A 20,638-nucleotide genomic window follows, 5' to 3' on the forward strand; every position below is an offset into this window, starting at 1 on the left:
ACTCAATTGCAGAAGGAGAAAAGCTTACCCCTTGTGATCTTTCAGAGGAATCCTTTGTCCAATGAGTTGCAAGAACTCATCAAGAGCAGGGCTTGAATTCATGTTCCCAAACAACTCCTCTTCTGTTGTCTGTCCAAATCTCTGGTAGAGGACTCCAAATTTGAAAGTAGACACCAAGACATGTTCATCATATTCAGCAATCAGCTTTGATGCTCTTGGGTACAGCACTGGTGTAAACTTATCCACCGTGAGTTGGTCATTAAGAAGCTGTAATGCAGTTATCAAGAGTTAGCGTAGTGGACTCAGAATTTAAACAAAAATTTTGTGGATAGTTTGTAAAATGGTCACTCTAATTCATTAGCAGATCTTTAAAAAGGAAGTGGGCCTTACCTTTGCCATTTTGGCTGGTGATGGTATAGGCCCCAAGCACGAGGAAGGAACCAGCTCGTGCATCGTGCCAGTGCGCAGGCGCAACAGGATACGGGTGTGCTCCTGGTTGGCGACATTCTCCGTCTTCACCGACAGACACACTGGGCCGAGTTCATCATCTGAGGCCACTAGGTTCACGTGCTCCTACAAACAGTAAGATGACAACTATTTAATGTATGTTTTTATAGGTTCCAATACAGAAGTAAATGACAAGTTGTGCTCTCTGCTTCACTGTTGTATGACAATATGAGTTTTGTTTGCACATATATTATTTAACAACTGGTTAATTAATCAGAAGAAATAAATAATAAAAAGAATTTTTCTTGCAATAAATATGGTTTCAAGCATTATTTGTATTATTCTTAATTCCATTAGCTGGTGGTGTGACCATAGTGACAGGTCCTCCACAATCAGGGATCATTTCAGTCAATACTATACACTGTTTAAGCACACTCTAAGAAGTGAATGTGTGCAGGATTTCACTGTACAGCTGGCAAGGATAGCAAACAGAGGACATGTAGATACCAGAGCATAAAATCTCTGAATTTCAGTCCATGTAATCAGTTGGACAGTAAATATGCGTCATAGACAGATATTGAACAATATACACACATCAGCATTTGAGACAGTATGTGTAGTTGGACTCAAAGAAGCTGGTTAGAGAAATCGGTGAATCGCTCAACATCTGAGTAGGAGTATTGCCACTATTTGATCATATTGGGATGAATGGCTGAATCACTGCCTAACACAGCATCACGATGGAAGTAGTCAATCTAGAGACTCGATGGAATGTGAGGACCGAGCAATAATCAGAGGCACTCAGAGCCCTGGAGTCGTCATTAACCTGATGTGAACTGGTGCTTCAGTGACCACGAGGACCATTAACAGGCTGCTCACAGTAAGGGAGCTGAGCTCTCGGTGCCCCTTGTTCCATCTACCATTGACCTCTATACACCAACAAGCCATCTGCATTCGTGCCGGGCACCTTCGGCATTGAATCTCACTCACCAGGGTAGAATTGTCTTCAGTGATTACTCCTGTTTGGAACTGAGCCCCAATGACCAACAAGATGTGTCTGAAGATGACCTGGACAGTTGTGAGATACCAACCTGACAGTTGGCCGCCATACAGCCCAACAACCAGGATTGATGATCTGGACTGCTGTTTCACTTCATAGCAGGACTCCTCTGATTGTCACCCACAGCACCCTTATAGCACAGTGTGGTATAGCACAATGTTCTACGCCCCATTTTGTTGCCCTTCATGGCAAGACATCCTGGGTTTACATTTCAGTAAGGCAATGCCCACGCGTTTTGGGCGAGACTTCCTACTGCTCGTCTTCGTGTTTTCCAAACCTTAACGTGGCCAGCAACCTCACTGGATCTTTCCCCAATGGAGAATATGTGGAGCATTATGGGCAGGGGCCTCCAACCCGGGCAGGGGCCTCCAACCAGCTCGGTATTTAGACGATCCAACGCGCCACTTGGACAGTATTTGGCACAATATCCCTCAGGAGGACATCAAACATTCCTGTCAATCGACACCAAGCCGGATAACTGCTTTCTTATGGACTAGAGGTGAACCAAAGCATTACTGACTTAGTTGCTGAAGCTCTCACTGTTAAATAAATCCTCCAACTTTTTTGGAAGGGCAATCATTTGTTTGTCTGATCATGTACATCACATCTATCGTTTCCGTCCCATTCCGATTGTTCCTTCGTGATGCGAAGATTTGTGTTCTGGAATGTATTTAGGGATTGTGAGAAGCAGTATGAAATGGGAGCATCACGGGAAATCAATATCAGGGAAGGCGAATGAAAGAAGAACTAAATTAGCTGGAAATGTTCTGTGAAAATGAAATGCAAAGAAAATGGCATATAAGACGCTACTGCAACTTCTAGAATACTGATCCAAATGTAGTTGTATAAATTTGTACAACAGATGTCGAACTAATTCAGAGATGGGCAGAGGGTGCTAACACGTGTTTTTATAGCCCATATGAAAGTGGATTTAAATGAGAACTCTCGGAAAAAAAAGATGACGGAGTTCTCGCTAAACCCTGCTGGATAAATTTATAGAATCTGTATTCAAAGACATCTGAGCAACCATTATGCTTCCATCACGCACAAAACATATCGCCCAATAACCTACATTAGAGTGCACCACACTGTTGCATTCAAATTCCAGATATGTTTAGGATATAATGAAGTACCAAGAAATCGATAGCATCTTCTAGTTGGCGCGCATTCCGAAATGACCTACAATCGAGGAAGCACCCAGCAAGGACACGGGATAATAGCGGCTCCTGCCCACCCGCAACCACCTTTCGCGTTTTGCCGCGCCAGACAGACGTATCATTTCAGTATCACTCTGAAGGAAGTTGCAAGTGTACCCAGAACCATTTGTCGTGAAAACTCAAAACGGTTTCCTCGTTCACAAGAAACAGTTATGACGTTTAGTGAACAAAGGCTACTTGTCTTGCTACCTTACTTCCAGTGAGCGGTGATTATTGTTTTAATTTATTTGCAGTTGATTTCGACGCAACTACGGCTTCATCTTCACGCTTTTAAGAACTGTTATCATGTGATATGCATTTGAAAGCTCACTACATTACTTACGCGTTACTCGCCGTAAACTGACAATTTATTTACAGTATTAACTAAAAGAGAGTTGTATTACTAAATACAGATCTCTTTTGGTTAATATTGGTTTCAGTTCACTTTCCGGAAATAATACGGAATAATTTTTTACTGTTTCTGCCATTCCTATACTCTTCTTTGCTGGCAGTGGTTCTCATTTTCAGAGTTAAAACGTCGGTATAATCTATATCTACATGATTACTCTGAAATTCACTATTAAGTGCCTGGCAGAGGTTTCTTAGAGCCACCTTCAAGCTATTTCTGTACCGTTCCACTGTCTAACAGCACGCAGGAAAAATGAACACTTACATCTTTCCGTGTGAGCTCTGATTTACCTTAGTCTATAACGATGATCATTTCTCCCTGTGCTGGTGGCCGCCAACAAAATATTTTCGCACTCTGAGGAAAAACTGGTGATTGAAATTTCGTGAGAAGATCCTGCCGCAACGAAATGCGACTTGTTTTTAATTAAGATTGGCACCCCAAAGCCGGCCGGAGTGGCCGAGCGGTTGTAGGCGCTACATTCTGGAACTGCGCGACCGCTACGGTCGTAGGTTCGAATCCTGCCTCGGGCATGGATGTGTGATGTCCTTAGGTTAGTTAGGTTTAAGTAGTTCTAAGTTCTAGGGGACTGATGACCTGAGATGTTAAGTCCCATAGTGCTCAGAGCCATTTTTTTCCCCTATTTCGCGATCAAACGAATATTTTCCTTCAGATTCTAATAACGCACCAAGCCATTTCCGTGTTCAGTGGTTCCGTGTGAGTGATAAAACACGAGTCACATGCATAGTATATTTTGAACTGAAATATTCGTTCCAGTTATAGCGGAATACTTCGTTTTTTTTTAACAAAAATTGCCGAACTTTACGTTATTAATGCGCACTCGAATACTTAAGAGCTTGCGCTAGCAGATGCTAGTAAAAGTAACTGAAGCAGAAAACTTACTCTGTAAATTAGCAGCAGTTACAGCTTCCCCCCCCCCCCCCCCCAATCTTAGATCCACGATACGCTCTTGCACAAACTAATTAGGGAATTTTATATGCTGATCAGCGGACGAGGAGTGTAGTCTTTGCTCCATTTAACTGCTCCGGCACCGCGCTTGGAGCGGAGCAAATACCGCGCAGGAAAGGCTGGTAGGACGCGAAGCCTTTGATACTTGCATGAATACCGAGGAATGAGGCGCGGCCGATTGAGCCGTGTGCCTGTGGAATGCAACGCGCAGCGGCGACCCCCCACCACCTGCCCAGAGCTAACGACTGGTTGCCTAGGATACGCGGCAGGTGCTGTAAACACACGGTCGGTTTGGGTAATTGCGCGCGGCGCGGAAACCCGCTTCCGGCGGAGACGCGCCACAATCGCGAGGTAACGAGCGATTCAGCTCGGGCACGCACCCACCCACGCCCGCAGCTTCCGGCACCGTTTCGGTCATTAGCGGCCATTCGCCGGCGCACAAAGCGCCCGCCACCAAGCCGGTGGACAGTACGGAGCTGCTCTAGGTACACGTAGAACTAACTGTGCATGGAGCTTGCAGCAGTGCTAGCACAGATGTGAAGAGACCGCTGATAATTCACAGTTCAACTGCGTACTTCCTGTTGATCACTTGTCTGGGGGTTCGAGTCTCCGAATCATACATAGTCATTAGCATTACAAGGCTTCGTTGCTAATAGGCTGGCGTATTGCGTATGAGAATTCATTGAGCCGGGTGTTGATCAAGATTAAAACATTCAGTCTACAAGTGATTTTTTTTTTATCCGCGCTTATGGAACTGAGATTTACAACTTTATTTTAAATTTATAATAATTTTCACTGCTTCAGTCACTTTTTACTAATATTTATTAGCACGACACTTTAATGTTACATATACGTAACATTAATCCAACCAAGAAAGAAGTGCTCGAATTGAAAAAGGTGTAACAGAGGGATGTAGACTTTCGTCCCCACTGTTCAATTTATACATCGAAGAAGCAAAGACGGAAAAAAAATTGTTCAAATGGCTCTGAGCACTATGGGACTTAATTTCTGAAGTCATCAGTCCCCTAGAACTTTACTTAAACCTAACTAACCTAACAACATCACACACATCCATGCCCGAAGCGGGATTCGAACCTGCGACCGTAGCGGTCGCGCGGTTCCAGACTGTAGCGTCTAGAACCGCTCGGCCACGCCGGCCGGCGACGAAAACAAAAGAAAGATTCAAGAGTGGAAGTAAAATTCAAGGTGAAGGGATATCATTATGATTAGCTGATGACATTGCTATCCTCAGTGAAACTGAAGAAGAATTACAGAATCTGTTGACTGGAATAAATAGTTTAACGAGTACAGAATATGGAGTGAGAATAAATCCAAGAAATACGAAAGAAATGAGAGCAGCGAGAATCATAACATCAGGATCACGAAGCAGATAAAGTTAAGAATTCTGCTACGTAGGCAGCAAAATAACCAATGACAGACGGAGCAAGGAAGACATCATAAGCAGACTATCAATGGCAAAAAGGGCATTCCTAGCCCGGAAAAGTCCACTAGTATCAAATATAGGGCTTAATTTGAGGAAGATATTTCTTAGAATGTGCGTTTGGAACACAGCATTGCCTGGTAGTGAAGACTAGAAGAGAAACGAAGCATGCGAGATGTAGTGATACAGAAAGATGTTGAAAATTAGATGAACTAATAGGGTAAGGAATTACGAGGTACTGCAAGAATCGGAGAGGAGAGGAATATGTGGAAAACACTGAGAAGGAGAAGGGACTGGATAAAAGATAATCTGTTAAGACATCAGGGAATAACTTCCGTGGTACTAGAAGGAGCGCGACCGCTACGGTCACAGGTTCGAATCCTGCCTTGGGCATTGATGTGTGTGATGTCCTTAGGTTAGTTAAGTTTAAGTAGTTCTAAGTTCTAGCGGGCTGATGACCTCAGAAGTTAAGTCCCATAGTGCTCAGAGCCATTTGAACTAGGAGGAGCCGTAGAGGATAAAAATAGAGGACAACAGAGCTTGGGTCACTTCCAACAAATAACTCCCCTGAGATGAAGCGGTTGGCACAGGAGAAGAATTCGTGGCGGGCCGCATCAAACCAGTTAGAAGACTGATTACTGAAAAAGAAATCCGAAGTATGATGAGTATTACTTCCTGAGTGTGTTAGTGAGGTTATGTACCGTAATGTAACACTATACAGAAACATACATTTATTTTCGTGTGTACCTTAACTGAGTTGTATGTAAAAATTATTTCATTAGCGTATTTACGTACATTTTTGCGGGAAATTTGTTTCGCAAACAGAGCAAAGTAACGAACACATCATCTTCCCTTAACACTTCCACACTCAGAAAGTTACATCATGCTATAGACCCTGAACTGCTAACATAAACTTATTTCAATTGGTAAGATAGTACCAACAATGAAGATCGATTCTTTTTATATAAACATATGCATGTCATGGGAAAATTATATAGTACGATCATTTGCTATTGTTTGGTTATATAGTGTTGCCAAGTCTTTGCAACAAACGTCTATGGTGATAGATCGCGCCATGGGAAACGACGCCAAGACTTGAGTGTCACCAGGAGTAACTCCGAAGATGTCCAGCGCAGCTCTGGACAAAACGTCAGGAACCGCAAAGTTTCTTCGACCACGGCAATACAGCCCGGAAGACTCATCAGCAAAAAATGGGGTTTGTGGATGTCTTGTCGCAAAAGGAAGGAGTGGTTTAACGTCTCGCCGACATCGAGGTCATTATAGACGGAGCAAAAGCTTGGATTGGTTCACGGATGGGGAAGGAAAGCGGCTTCGCCCATTTGCCTGGAGCGTTTTAGGGGAATCACGAAAATCTACATCAGGATGGTCGGACGCGGATTTGAATCGTAGTCCTTCCACAGGCGAGTCCAGTGTGCTAACCACTGCACCCCCTCACTCGGTGTCTTCCCACGGTGATAATACACCGTACAATATGGACGTTTGTTCTCGGCCGTGGAGGTCAGTTGCGTTCGTGTTGCAACGGCCAAGCCAACGCAAGTTGTTCCATGAGTATGAGTACTTCTCCGTCGGCTGGTCACGCTCATTCGCGTGTGGGTTGAAAGCTCTCGACCTTTTTTCTCTCACTCTAACAACAATTATTATTATAAAGGACTGTATTCAGTGAGTAATTAAACATTTTAATCGTGCACGGCCGGCCGAAGTGGCCGTGCGGTTAAAGGCGCTGCAGTCTGGAACCGCAAGACCGCTACGGTCGCAGGTTCGAATCCTGCCTCGGGCATGGTTGTTTGTGATGTCCTTAGGTTAGTTAGGTTTAACTAGTTCTAAGTTCTAGGGGACTAATGACCTCAGCAGTTGAGTCCCATAGTGCTCAGAGCCATTTGAACCATTTTTAATCGTGCACGCTTCGCTTAAGGTAACACTGTGCATTAATTTTATTATTTCCCAAGTAACCTCCTTTACACTTTACATCTGTTCCACCTCTTGTACACCTACGGTTTATCGTCTGTGCTGTGTTTCGTATTAAAACATAACTGAGGGCCCTTAGTGCAGCAGCGAAGGCAAATTTCAACAGAGTACGAAGTCTGACGATAACTTCGACACCATAATATCACAACGAAAAATTGCTGAGCATTATTATTGTATGGGGTCGATACTTCAACCTTTTCCAAAGTGAATCCACCGACAAAGATTTCGCGCAAGTATGCATTAAGAAAACCAGAATTCTCAAGAGGACGCGGGCAGTGAAGTATTGTCTCCGGTTACGGATAGGATAATGATGAGGCATTCTGGTCACATTATGCGCTGAAATAACTGTCAATGTGAGGAGTAGATGGCTAAAGCTGATGTCAGGTAGTGGAGTGAAGAAGGTAATCGAAATTTGGTTCTGAACTAACTTTTCCTAAACCATTAATGTGGAATTTTTGGGCCATCCTTGATGCAAGTACACTGTTTATTATCCCCAGCCAAGTATCAGCTATAACTCGCAGTAATCAGTGTTTTTTTTAATTTCAAAACACGTGAATTTTAGGTTTTTGCATAGTGAATGCGGGAATAAAGAGAGACACCTAATATTAACATGAAGAGCTGCTTAAAAATGGTTCAAATGGCTCTGAGCACTATGGGACTTAACATCTGAGGTCATCAGTCCCCCAGAACTTAGAACTACTTAAACCTAACTAACCTAAGGACATCACACACATCCATGCCCGAGGCAGGATTCGAACCTGCGACCGTAGCAGTCGCACGGTTCCGGACTGCGCGCCTAGAACCGCGAGACCACCGCGGCCGGCAACAGATTATCAAAGCAGTGAGATGCAGTGAACTAAATAAGTAAAAGACACTGTACTGAACATATGAATGAAACTAATCAAAACAACATTATAAGATAAACGAAAAAGTCAAAATTTAATGTTTTTAGATAAAAAAGAAACACAGTCACGGCTGAAACTAGTTTGGGGACAAAATTCTCTTAATGTATTCCTGTGTTTCGGGTCACACACTTTGCCCGTTCAGTTGACAGATTAAGAACATCTGATGACGACTAAGAAACTGTCTGTGATAACTGAGGTTGAGAAATCAAGAATAGAATTTCATTATACTACGACCAGTGTGTTCACCTTTGGCAGTACGCTCCGTCTGCGTAAACAAAGGAAGTGTTTGCTTGAGTGCGGATCCACAAATCCCATACTGTTTTTCTACAGGCACGGATGAATCGGAACAAGAGCAGAAGTGTGTGAGACGCGTCAATAAGTAATGCAACTTTTTTTTTTCTCTGTCACTGTCAGTTGAAAAGATATGGAATTTGTTGTGGGACATCGTGGAATATTCTCGCTTCAGCGCCTATAGTTTCATGAAGTTCCGATAGATGACGGAGCTATACGCAGCCTTCAAAATGGCGTCTGTGACGGAGGTGCGTTCCAAGCAGAGAGCTGTCATTGTGTTTTCGTTTGGTGGAGAACCAGAGCATTGCAGGTACTCATAGGCACTAGCTGTGGAGACACGGCAGTGGACGATAGCACAGTTGCGCAAGGCGTCTGTAATCATCGGAGCAAGGTCGCACATGTCCGTGTCCCGCGTGCCGGCCGGCCGTACACAGCTTTGAGTCCTGCAATGATGGAACGTGCGGACACACTCATTCGAGGTGACCGACATGAGGACGTCACACTCAATGGAGATTACGCTGAAAAATAGGGTTTTGCAGCCACAAGAGTCTGGAATAATATTGTGTACTGGCTCAAATGGCTCTGAGCACTATGGGACTTAACATCTATGGTTATCAGTCGCCTAGAACTTAGAACTACTTAAACCTAACTAACCTAAGGACAGCACACAACACCCAGCCATCACGAGGCAGAGAAAATCCCTGACCCCGCCGGGAATCGAACCCGGGAACCCGGGCGTGGGAAGCGAGAACGCTACCGCACGACCACGAGATGCGGTCACTGTGTACAGGAATCCTGAATAAAACGAACCTGCTTTCAGAAAAAAAGGGGTTGCATCACTTCAAAATGTTCAAATGTGTGTGAAATCTTATGGGACTTAACTGCTAACGTCATCAGTCCCTAAGATTACACACTACTTAACCTAAATTATACTAAGGACAAACACACACCCATCGAACCTCCGCCGAGACCAGCCGCACAGTCCATGACTGTAGCGCCTCAGACCGCTTTTTTTTCTAATTTTGTTCGATATAGTTTGTTGCGTTTGGTCGGGGCGGACGTCACAAGACATCCGTTCAAATTGATCGTTGGTTCCTTGACTCAGTTTTTTTTAATTACAGAGAGCACGCAGTCCTCTGACCGAGCACGCTGAGCTACCGTGCCGGCACCGCTCGGCTAATCCCGCGCGGCTGCATCACTTCCAGAACGCCTCTCGTACACTGATTTCCCTAAAGATTACGTATTTGACCACTGCCTAGGATGCGCGGTTCGGGGTCCCGTGTCAGTCGCCTGAGTACAGAGACTTGTCAGCTGGCAAACCGGAGGGAAGCGGCGATGGCTTCCCAGAGATCGGCAGGACTGCTTCCTCCTTCCCCCTCCGGAGAGTGTGGCGCTAGGAGCGCCGAGCACTTGTCACCTCCGCCGATAATTCGCGCTATTTCCGAGCGCTCTCCGCGGCAGCATAAATATGCATGGCGGTGGCGCGTCTGCTCTCGAGCCCGGCCGGGTCCTTAGTCACGAACCCGGCCCGCCCACGCGCCGCAGCGCCAGCCCTTGTGATTCACGGCCCGGCCGTTTGCCTGCGGGCCCTCCAGAGCCAAGGGCCGGTCCAAGTTACGGCTGAGCTGGGCGGTTTCGCCTCGATACGCACCGCTGCCCATCTCACTGTCGCTGTGCTTCATTATCCATTACCGCACTGCTTCTCTGCGTCAGGCACCTCCCTTCTCTAATTTATTATTTGATAGGCTACGGATCCAAAAGGTCTCCGATTCGGTCCCTAGTCGGTACTAAGATTTGCATCTTGCACTTACCACATCTTTCACCTTTAGCAATGTTCAATTGGCTCCAATCACTATGAAACTTAACATCTAAGGTCATCAGTCTCCTAGACTTAGAACTACTTAAAACTAACTAACCTAAGGCTCAAATGGCTCTGAGCACTATGGGACTCAACTGCTGAGGTCATTAGTCCCCTAGAACTTAGAACTAGTTAAACCTAACTAACCTAAGGACATCACAAACATCCATGCCCGAGGCAGGATTCGAACCTGCGACCGTAGCGGTCTTGCGGTTCCAGACTGTAGCGCCTTTAACCGCACGGCCACTTCGGCTAACTAACCTAAGGACATCACACACATCCACGCCCGAGGCACGATACGAACCTGCGACCGTAGCAGCAGCGCGGTTCCGGACTGAAGTGCTAGAACCGCTCGGCCACAGCGGCCGGATGGCAAGCGATAAATTCAAAGGTGCCCCGTGGTTCAAAGTCAGTTTTTAACTGCAGGACTTCCAATAACAGGCTGGGTAGGTTGTAATATTTCTGACTTTACAGCCATATAATGCAGCTACAAGAAGCTCTTCTTAGCCGGCCGAAGTGGCCGAGCGGTTCTAGGCGTTACAGTGTGGAATCGCGCGACCGCTACGGTCGCAGGTTCGAATCCTGCCTCGGGCATGGAGTGTGTGCTGTCCTTAGGTTAGTTAGGTTTAAGTAGTTCTAAGTTCTAGGGGACTGATGACCTCAGAAGTTAAGTCCCATAGTGCTCAGAGCCATTTGAACCATTTGAAGCTCTTCTTAAGAGTGGTTGAGAGGGTAGCAGTGGGAAGATGGCGTGAGGTGGTGTGAGGTAACGGTGACATAGGGTTTATTCGGCAACGTGTATCGTCAGAAAGACCGCCTAAATTGTGGTTCGTTTCCGCGATTGGCTGCTGTGTTCGGAAGTAGCGAGCCAAAATGATAAACGTCTGTTATTAATACTAGAAAAACTAAACAGTTAATTTACTTGTCTTTCATATAAAATCATATCTCAAAGTAGGCCATTATCTCAAAAGTATTAATTACCAGCAGAATGATGAACAATTGCTAAAGGAAAAGGCATACGATGCACTTAGGTGCGACAAGAAAATCTCCGAACTTGTATGGCAGGCGAGGTGGTTCGACAGTAAGTCAGAACACTATCGGCTGTCTCGGATGACAGAGACGATGTCTGTCGCGATCTCTGGTTTGTATATGTAAGAGCTCGATCGGCAGTCTCTGAGGACAGGTATGTTGTCTGGTGAGTACTAGTTTGATAGTAATTACGCAAAAACGTAATTAATTATTTTATTATTCTCTGTGAAAGTGTGAAGATTGTTTTTGATTGACAAAATGGACTGTAATTGCGCAGTTTATCGTATTCTGTTAACAAAAAAAGGGAGTGGCATCCCATTTAAACAAACCAAATCAAAATATAATTAGTTATACAGTACCAGTTTCTCGTTAACATTTTGTTACAGCCTCGAGATAACGGATTCAGGACATACGTGCTATTTTCTGCCCAGGAGACAACTTAGAAGACAGCAGATAGTTGAATATCATTCAGAACTTAACGAATCCCAGTCAGGGCGGTGGATGCAACTAGCTGCCACGCGTGTACTGCAATCTTAGTACAAATGAGGTCAATGACACATCATCTTTTATAATAAGGAGGTAAGACGGGAGGAAATTTTCGAGGGAAACAAATCCCCTCTCCTTCTCTTTCTCTCTCTCACCGTAAAGGAACACAACAGGATACCGCCCTCTAATAATACGATGGCTACTAATGCACTGTGGTGTTAACACCAACCTTCCAGTTTGGAACAGCCGTACCTTTCACTGATTCGCGTTAGTTCCTTCTCTCCGCTGAAACGCAAGGTACGTGGAAGAGAAAGGGACTGGAGCTGCACATTTGTGTCACCTATCAGCAGTTGCGATGTCTGTTACCGACCATATGAAACGCGTAGATCCGTCCGGATAGCTGTGAGCGAGATTAGAGGTGGTGCGCCGGCCCCGGATAAAATCCGTCCGGTTAATTAACGACTAGGGCCGGTGTTACGGCCAGCCTGAATATGTATTTTAGGCGGTTTCCCACATCCGACTAGGTGAATACCGGGCTGATATCCACGTCCCGCCTCAGTTACACAATTCACAAACATTCTCACTATCACATAGAATAGCACTAGACTAGACGCAATACCGACCCCGAGAAGATAGGGGATAAGGCAGGGAAAAAGAAGAACAAGGAGATGATGATGAAAATTGCTAACTTTCATATATCAGCCATGAATCTTGCAGATTGCGACGAAGTGCACTGCACTGTTCTGAAACTTCCTCACGCATTAACTGTTCGCCGGAATGGGACACGAACCCAAAATCTTTGCCTTCCAAGGATACTAATCTTAACAACTGAGCTATTCACGCGCGATTAACGACCCTACCTTACAGTTTTACTTCTGCCAGTACTTCTCCCCTACTTTCCAGTGTTCTCAGAAGCTCTCCTGTATACCTTGCTCCGTCTGCTAGAAGAAAGCCAATTCCTCGACACTCTCTCTCTCTCTCTCTCTCTCTCTCTCTCTCTCTCTCTCTCTCTCTCACACACACACACACACACACACACACACACACACACACACAGAGGGAGAGAGACGAAGGCGGAGAGAGAGGAGATGACAACGACGCCTAAATCTCAGCCGAATGTGGTTTTAGATAGATTGGGTGACTTTTCGCACAGCTAACATTGTGATGACTTCTTTGAGAGTCGAGTTCAGTTGATTCCTAATAATTAGATGTCAGAACGTGAATTTTTCCCTGGGGATACATAAATTCAAGGTATACGCAAACAAATCACGTACACTGGACGAACCTGAATGACCCAATTCACCAGGAAATCTCTGCTGCACCAAATAAAGTGCCGGGGAGTATTTTTGACAACTTCAAATGAAATTTGAAAAGTACGTATTGGAAATATGTCTCTTAGTCAAAATCCTAAGACGTTTCATACGCTTCATTTTTGTGGACCACAATACGTCATCTCAAAAATGGTTCAGATGGCTCTAAGCACTAAGGAACTTAACATCTGAGCTCATCAGTCCCCTAGAACTCAGAACTACTTAAACCTAACTAACCTAAGGACATCACACACATCCATGCTCGAGGCAGGATTCAAACCTGCGACCGTTGCAGCAGCGCGGTTCCAGACTGAAGCGCCTAGAACCGCTCGGCCACACTGGCCGGCTACGTCATCTCAACAGCCGTGTTAAAATACTGTATGCAAAGCGAAGTACTATTAATTAAAAGTCGCATCCTGTACAGACAGCTCCCCTCCCCCAAGATCCCAAAGGTTGCCTTATGTTTGTGTCACCGCCCAAAGGGGTGCTCACTCATGAAACGTAAAGACGAGTTACGCGCGATTTTTGTTGTCAACGACGGTAGTGCTTTATGAATCATATGCTGGTGATAGTGACGATAATGATGATAACAAACATAGTGGTCCTGATGATGACTGTTGATAATATGTCAGCAAATGTGTGTGAAATCTTAGGGGACTTCACTGCTAAGGTTATCAGTCCCTAAGCTTACACAGTACTTAGCCTAAATTATCCTAAGGACAAACACACACACACCCATGCCCGAGGGAGGACTCGAACCTCCGCCGGGACCAGCCGCACAGTCCATGACTGCAGCGCCCCCGACCGCTCGGCAAATCCCGCGCTATGTCAGCTATGATAATGGTAATGTTGATACTGATAGCAAATGTAATGGTGATGCTGATAGCAAATACGATATTATGATGATAGTGATGATGATGACAGCATGGCGATGGTGCTAACGATGATGGTGACGGTGAAGTGATGACTATGTTAGTGCGGTACTGGTCTGTGTGTGAGGTGTCGGTGAAGGTCCAGGTGGCTCCAGCCCACGCTAGTGCAGCTCGCTGTGTAATTGTAGTAAATGCGCCACTAAGTGACCTGCAGGCTGCGCGGAGCGCGCCCTGCCGGCAAAGCGTCGCGTCTGCTGACGTGGGAGACTCCCACGCCGCGCCGCAGCGCTGTGGGAACGCGGCGACCGCATTACCTGACCCACGGCTCGCCATCTCCGCGGTCGGGCGGCTCCTCGCAACCAACTAAGCGCCGTCTTCTAGACCCAAACTGGGGGCTCCTTACCACAACACTGAGATTGCTGCCTTCCACTTCGTCAGTCAAATGTATTTTCATCATCCATTGCTCACCAGGCTTCATCGTTAAGGTTAAACTCTTAACTTCCCTTCCTTTCATCCTCCCTTGTTCGACAGGAACAAACTGGCCATTAAAATTGCTACACCACGAAGATGACATGCTACAGTCGCGAAATTTAACCGACAGGAAGAAGATGCTGTGATATGCAAATGATTAGCTTTTCAGAGCATTTACACAAGGTTGGTGACACCTACAACGTGCTGACATGAGGAAAGTATCCAACCGATTTCTCACACACAAACAGCAGTTGACCGGCGTTGCCTGGTGAAACGTTGTTGTGATGCCTCGTGTAAGGAAGAGAAATGCGTACCATCACGTTTCCGACGTTGATAAAGGTCGGATTGTAGCCTATCACGATTGCGGTTTATCGTATCGCGACATTGCTGCTCGCGTTGGACGAGATCCAATGACTGTTAGCATAATATGAAATCGGTAGGTTCAGGAGGGTAATACGGAACGCCGTGCTGGATCCCAACGGCCTCGTATCACTAGCAGTCGAGATGACAGGCATCTTGTCCGCATGGCTGTAACGGATCGTGCAGTCACGTCTCGATCCCTGAGTCAACAGATGGGGAAGTTTGCAAGACAACAACCATCTGCACGAACAGTTCGACGACGTTTGCAGCAACATGGACTACCAGCTCGGAGACCATGGCTGCGCTTACCCTTGACACTGCATCACAGACAGGAGCGCCTGCGATGGTGTACTCAACGACGAACCTGGATGCACGAATGGCAAAACGTCATTTTTTTTCGGATTAATCCAGGTTCTGTTTGACAGCATCATGATGGTCGCATCCGTGTTTGGCGACATCGCGGTGAACGCACATCGGAAGCGTGTATTCGTCATCGCCATACTAGCGTATCACCCGGCGTGATGGTATGGGGTGCCATTCGTTACACGTCTCGGTCACCTCTTGTTCGCATTGACGGCACTTTGAACAGTGGACGTTACATTTCAGATGTGTTACGACCCGTGGCTCTACGCTTCATTCGATCCCTGCAAAACGCTACATTTCAGCAGGATAATGCACGACCGCATGTTGCAGGTCCTGTACCGGCCTTTCTGGATACAGAAAATGTTCGACTGCTGTCCTGGCGAGCACATTCTCCAGATCTCTCACCAAGTGAAAACGTCTGGTCAATGGTGGCCGAGCAACTGGCTCGTCACAATACGTCAGTCACTACTCTTGATGCACTGTGGTATCGTGTTGAAACTGCATGGGCAGCTGTACCTGTACACGCCATCCAAGCTATGTTTGACTCAATGCCCAGGAGTATCAAGGCCGTTATTACGGCCAGAGGTGGTTGTTCTGGGTACTGATTTCTCAGGATCTATGCACCCAAATTATGTGAAAATGTAATCAGTTCTAGTACAATACATTTGTCCAATGAATACCCGTTTATCATCTGCATTTCTTCTTGGTGTAGCAATTTTAATGGCCAGTAGTGTAAGAACGACTTCTTCACCTGCCGTCTGCGAGATCGGCTTTGATTCTGTACCGTGTTTGCGAATCTACGATTCCTCTCGCTACCCCTTCCGTATAAATGAACCTCCAATACTTTTGTCGAAACATTAGTGCGATTTAGAAGTGTAATTAGGAAGACTGATGAGAATATTTGTGAGTCGAGCGCGAGGTCTAAAAAAAATCAAATGGCTCTAAGTACTATGGGACTTAACATCTGAGGTCATCAGTACCCTAGACTTAGATCCACTTAAACTTAACTAACCTTCACACACAGCCATGCCCGAGGCAGGATTCGAACCTGCGATCGTAGCAGCCGCGCGGTTCCGACTGAAGCGCCTAGAACCCCTCGGCCACAACGGCCGGCCACCGCAAGGTCTAAAGGGTACTTCCGTGTCAAAGGTAAATCACTGGCTACTGTAGATTCTTGACCTGAACGCCCCAGGGGAGATGCTTCGGTTTGTGATACTTAAGAGACGCTTGCGCAGTGAACTTAACTGTGCCTCGAAAGCAGGCGCCGTACTGTGCTGTCCCGCTTTGTTGTACAGAAACAAACCTGTGAACTGTACAAACACGCGTTTGCGTTGCGTTGCGCTGCGCTGCTCCTGCGCCGCGTCGCCTGTGTCCCAGTACGCGCCTGGCTTAAGGCCTGCGCTTTGGTGACGGGGGCGGCCAGCAAGGAGTCGGAAGCAGAAGTCGACAGAGCAGCAACGAGGAATACGCAGACAGCGTCAACATGGCCGGCTGCTTGCGGACATTACGCAAGCGAGCGCACGCAGAAGGTGTTTGGGTCGGAGAATGGGCGGTGCCCGGGAGGCGGGGCGCGGTCACCGCACAGTGCAGCTCGGCTCGACATTCCGGAGGGCGTGTGCGCCGCAGAGGTCGCGGGGTCAGATGCAGACACCACGCGAGCGGCGGAAGCCGCCCTAATTGCAGACTCCTTCACGCCTGCGTGCGCAGCCGGCATCCCGGCACTCTTCTGCTTTTGTTCGCCACTGCAGGCGTGCTGGACTGTCTTATTATGGTTCATTCTAACAAGGGAACCTCCCCATCGCAGCCCCCTCAGATTTAGTTATAAGTTGGCACAGTGGATAGGCCTTGAAAAACTGAACACAGATCAATCGAGAAAACAGGAAGAAGTTGTGTGGAACTATGAAAAAAAAATAAGCAAAATATGCAAACTGAGTAGTCCATACGCAAGATAGGCAACATCAAGGATAATTTGAGCTCAGGAGCGCCGTGGTTAGCGTGAGCAGCTGCGGAACGAGAGGTCCTTAGTTCAAGTCTTCCCTCGAGTGAAAAGTTTACTTTCTTTATTTTCGCAAAGTTACGATCTGTCCGTTCGTTCACTGACGTCTCTGTTCACTGTAATAAGTTTAGTGTCTGTGTTTTGCTCGATTCATATTGCCCACGGAATACATCTCACGTATTTAATGCACTTTCGTCCAAAGTAGCGATCAGTCAACTGCCAGCCAGGGAGCCTCGTTAGCAGGAATACTCTCTCTTCCGTGCGCTGTAGTCGACTGACGTCGTGTGTTTCGATGTTTGTTTAGGTGTAGCGTCCCCATACTACGGCGCAGTTACCTCGCATCGGACGGACGGACAGATAATAATTGTCTGAAAATAAAAACTTGAACTTTTCTCTCGAGGGAAGACTTGAACCCAGGACCTCGCGTTCCGCAGCCGCTCACGCTAACCACGGGACCACGACGTTCCTGCGCTAACACTATCCCTGATGTTGCCTATCTTGCGCATGGACTACTCAGTTTGTATATTTTGCTTATTTTTTTCATAGTTCCACACAAGTTCTTCCTGTTTTCTCGATTGATCTGTGTTCAGTTTTTCAAGGCCTATCCACTGTGCCAACTTATAACTAAATCTAACGGGGGGTGCGATGGGGAGGTTCCCTTGTAAGGGCACTACATCACTGCGCTTCTAGAGAGCCTTTGTGCATCACGGATAGCTCTCACTTATTTGGCACACTAGCTGTGTCCACTGATAAAACAAAAACATTCCCAAAATCGTCCTGTGTTAAGCTTTTCGTAGGTGTTGTTTACTACGGTGTACGATGGCGCGCTGAAAGTAGTGCCTTCGTATCTTTTTAAATGAAAGATCTTAAAGCTTTTAAAATAAAACAACTTTATTAACATTCTAGATCTTTATTCTTCATGTCTACATATATTGTCGGAAAAAACATTAGCTCACCTGGAACGACAACGTCGACTTTGATCCTATGAAGTCATACGCCACGTGGTGGACATTAGATGCACCGACAACGGATTCAATGTCGTCCGCCAACACACAGAGCAGTGGCATAGCTAACACAGCGTCATCCGGGTCTACCCTTTAATAGGGAATGCTTGGTGCAGACATGTGAAGCAAGCAGGCAATCGTGCCACGGAGACGCACTCGTGCTTCCCACAGACAGAGTGAGTTTTAACCCTTTCGTGGGCAAAATTATTGAGCAGGTTTTTTTTTAATGAATGGAGAGCAGATAGTAGTTAAGAGGTAGGTAGTATATTTATCATACAGAATATCAAATTTGCTCCTACTGTGAAAGTAAGGTCACACAACAAGGTGGGAAGTATTCTTCCCAATGCCCTTCCTTGGAGTTAAATGACAAATACAAATTTTTCAATATATGTCATATTTATTTGATAAATTTACTTCTCTTGTTACAATGATTGTTGACAATTACTTGACATGAAATTTTCTGAAACATGGGTCTATGCAAAGTGGTATTTGACAGTAAGTACAAACACAGCGAGTGCTCTTTTCCGCAGTTTTGGTACTACAATGACGGCACGTCCAGTAGGTTTCTCCTAAAATGGGTTGACGCTCCCCTACAGCCACATGACGAAAATCTTCAGGTACTTTACCCCTTTTTGCCAGAAAGACAGGTTTTTGTACACTCCTTTTTTGGGATGAGAAGCCAGCGATCAATTGTCTGGCTAGATGGAAACTGTATGTGAGCTGATCATGCTGTCCACTTTCTCTTTTACTTATTTTCCACAGGATAAAACGGTTCACTGCAGCAACGTCCACCAGGAAATAAAATATTCTGTGCCACCATTTTACAGAACGTCTGCCAATAGCATACCTTTATCGTAATTGATCAAACTTATCGACACCACCCATTATTTTGTTGTATTCTGCCACAACTTCAGGACAAGAAATCTCTGTACTAGTACCATCCTTGTTTTTCCTTTTCACTGTGGCTGTTTCTCATGGGTCATGAATTGTGGACAGGAAAGTGACTGGACGGTTATCCATCCATTTTACTGCAGAAATGGCTCCTTTTGTTTCAAACCGGAATTCTCCTCGTTCCAATTTTACGTTTTCCTTCATAAATTTGGGTAAATCAAAAGTAATTACCTTATACTATAGCTTTGAGGAAAAAATCACAAAATGTCACGCAAACAGCACTGAAAGGCTTCTCTACAGAGCAACACTCAGCTATACAATGCCTCTGCGCGAAGGTACAGCAAAACAGCGGGTTACTTCCCATTGGAAGTAGTACCGTATACTGTTCACTAGGTAGTAGCACCGTAGAGAGGTGGGAACTGTGAATCCCACGGGACTAGGAGCGAGTTCAGAGACTAGGAGCGAGTTCATTGTAGTGGGAAGCATGTTTCCCACGGCTCACGAAAGGGTTAAAGGGGGTAGCCTGTGGCCCTCCGACTGGCGGGATGGTCCTTTCGGATAACTGCCGCACAAGTTGGACAGTTGTGCAATGATGCTGGTATCAGTGGTTACATTAACGCTCTCGCACCCGTAGACAAGGTTTCGGATGTCCACGCAGCACACACGCCCGCCAGGATCGTCGTAAGGGCAGCACTGGCTGATCGTACAGCTACTACAGCACAGATAAGGGGGCTTCTGAGCTCAAATGTGTCAACACGAGCTGTTGCGAACCGGTTATTAGCTATGGGACTACGGGCACGCACACCTCTAGTCCGTCTTCCACTCAAGCCACAGCATCGACGTTCACGGCTCGACTGGTGACGTCAGAGGATCACTTGGAAGACGGAATGGCGCGGATCTTCAGCGATGAAAGCAGATTCCGCACGCACGCAAGTAATGGACGTTTGCGCGTACGACATAGATTTGTGGAGCATTGCCTTGTAGAGTGCATTCGTCCAAGACACATTGGCTCTACCACAGGCCTTATGGTTCATCGTGCATCAAGTTACAACACCCTTTCACCTTTGGTGTTTCTGGAGGTACACCTACAAGTGCTCGGTATGTGCAGAATGTTGTTAGACCCGTTCTTTTGTCATTCTTAAAACAGGAAAGCGAAGTGTTGTTCCAGCAGGATAATGCTTGCTTACACACTGCCTGATTCGCATCAGGAGAGAACGTAGAACACCATTTCAAGGCCCAAATATTGCTGGAAGATACCGATATCGAAGAGAATCCCTAATGGTGTGGACAGGGATTA

At 46.1% G+C, this 20,638-nt stretch overlaps 1 protein-coding gene across 2 annotated transcripts in view; it reads right to left on the reverse strand.

Annotated features, from left to right (window-relative positions):
• LOC126237077 (rap1 GTPase-activating protein 1) overlaps positions 1–20,638 on the reverse strand; it is a 165,487-nt gene that overhangs the window by 19,342 nt on the left and 125,507 nt on the right. For both annotated transcript variants that reach the window (XM_049946874.1, XM_049946873.1), the window contains exons 2-3: positions 391–573; positions 29–267 (exon numbers count right to left, since the gene is read on the reverse strand). In XM_049946874.1, coding sequence (XP_049802831.1) covers positions 29–267; positions 391–573 — 422 coding nt within the window. The remainder of the gene's footprint in view (positions 1–28; positions 268–390; positions 574–20,638) is intronic.

The sequence above is a fragment of the Schistocerca nitens genome, chromosome 2 (assembly GCF_023898315.1).
Source record: "Schistocerca nitens isolate TAMUIC-IGC-003100 chromosome 2, iqSchNite1.1, whole genome shotgun sequence".
NCBI classification, from domain to species: Eukaryota; Metazoa; Arthropoda; class Insecta; order Orthoptera; family Acrididae; genus Schistocerca; species Schistocerca nitens.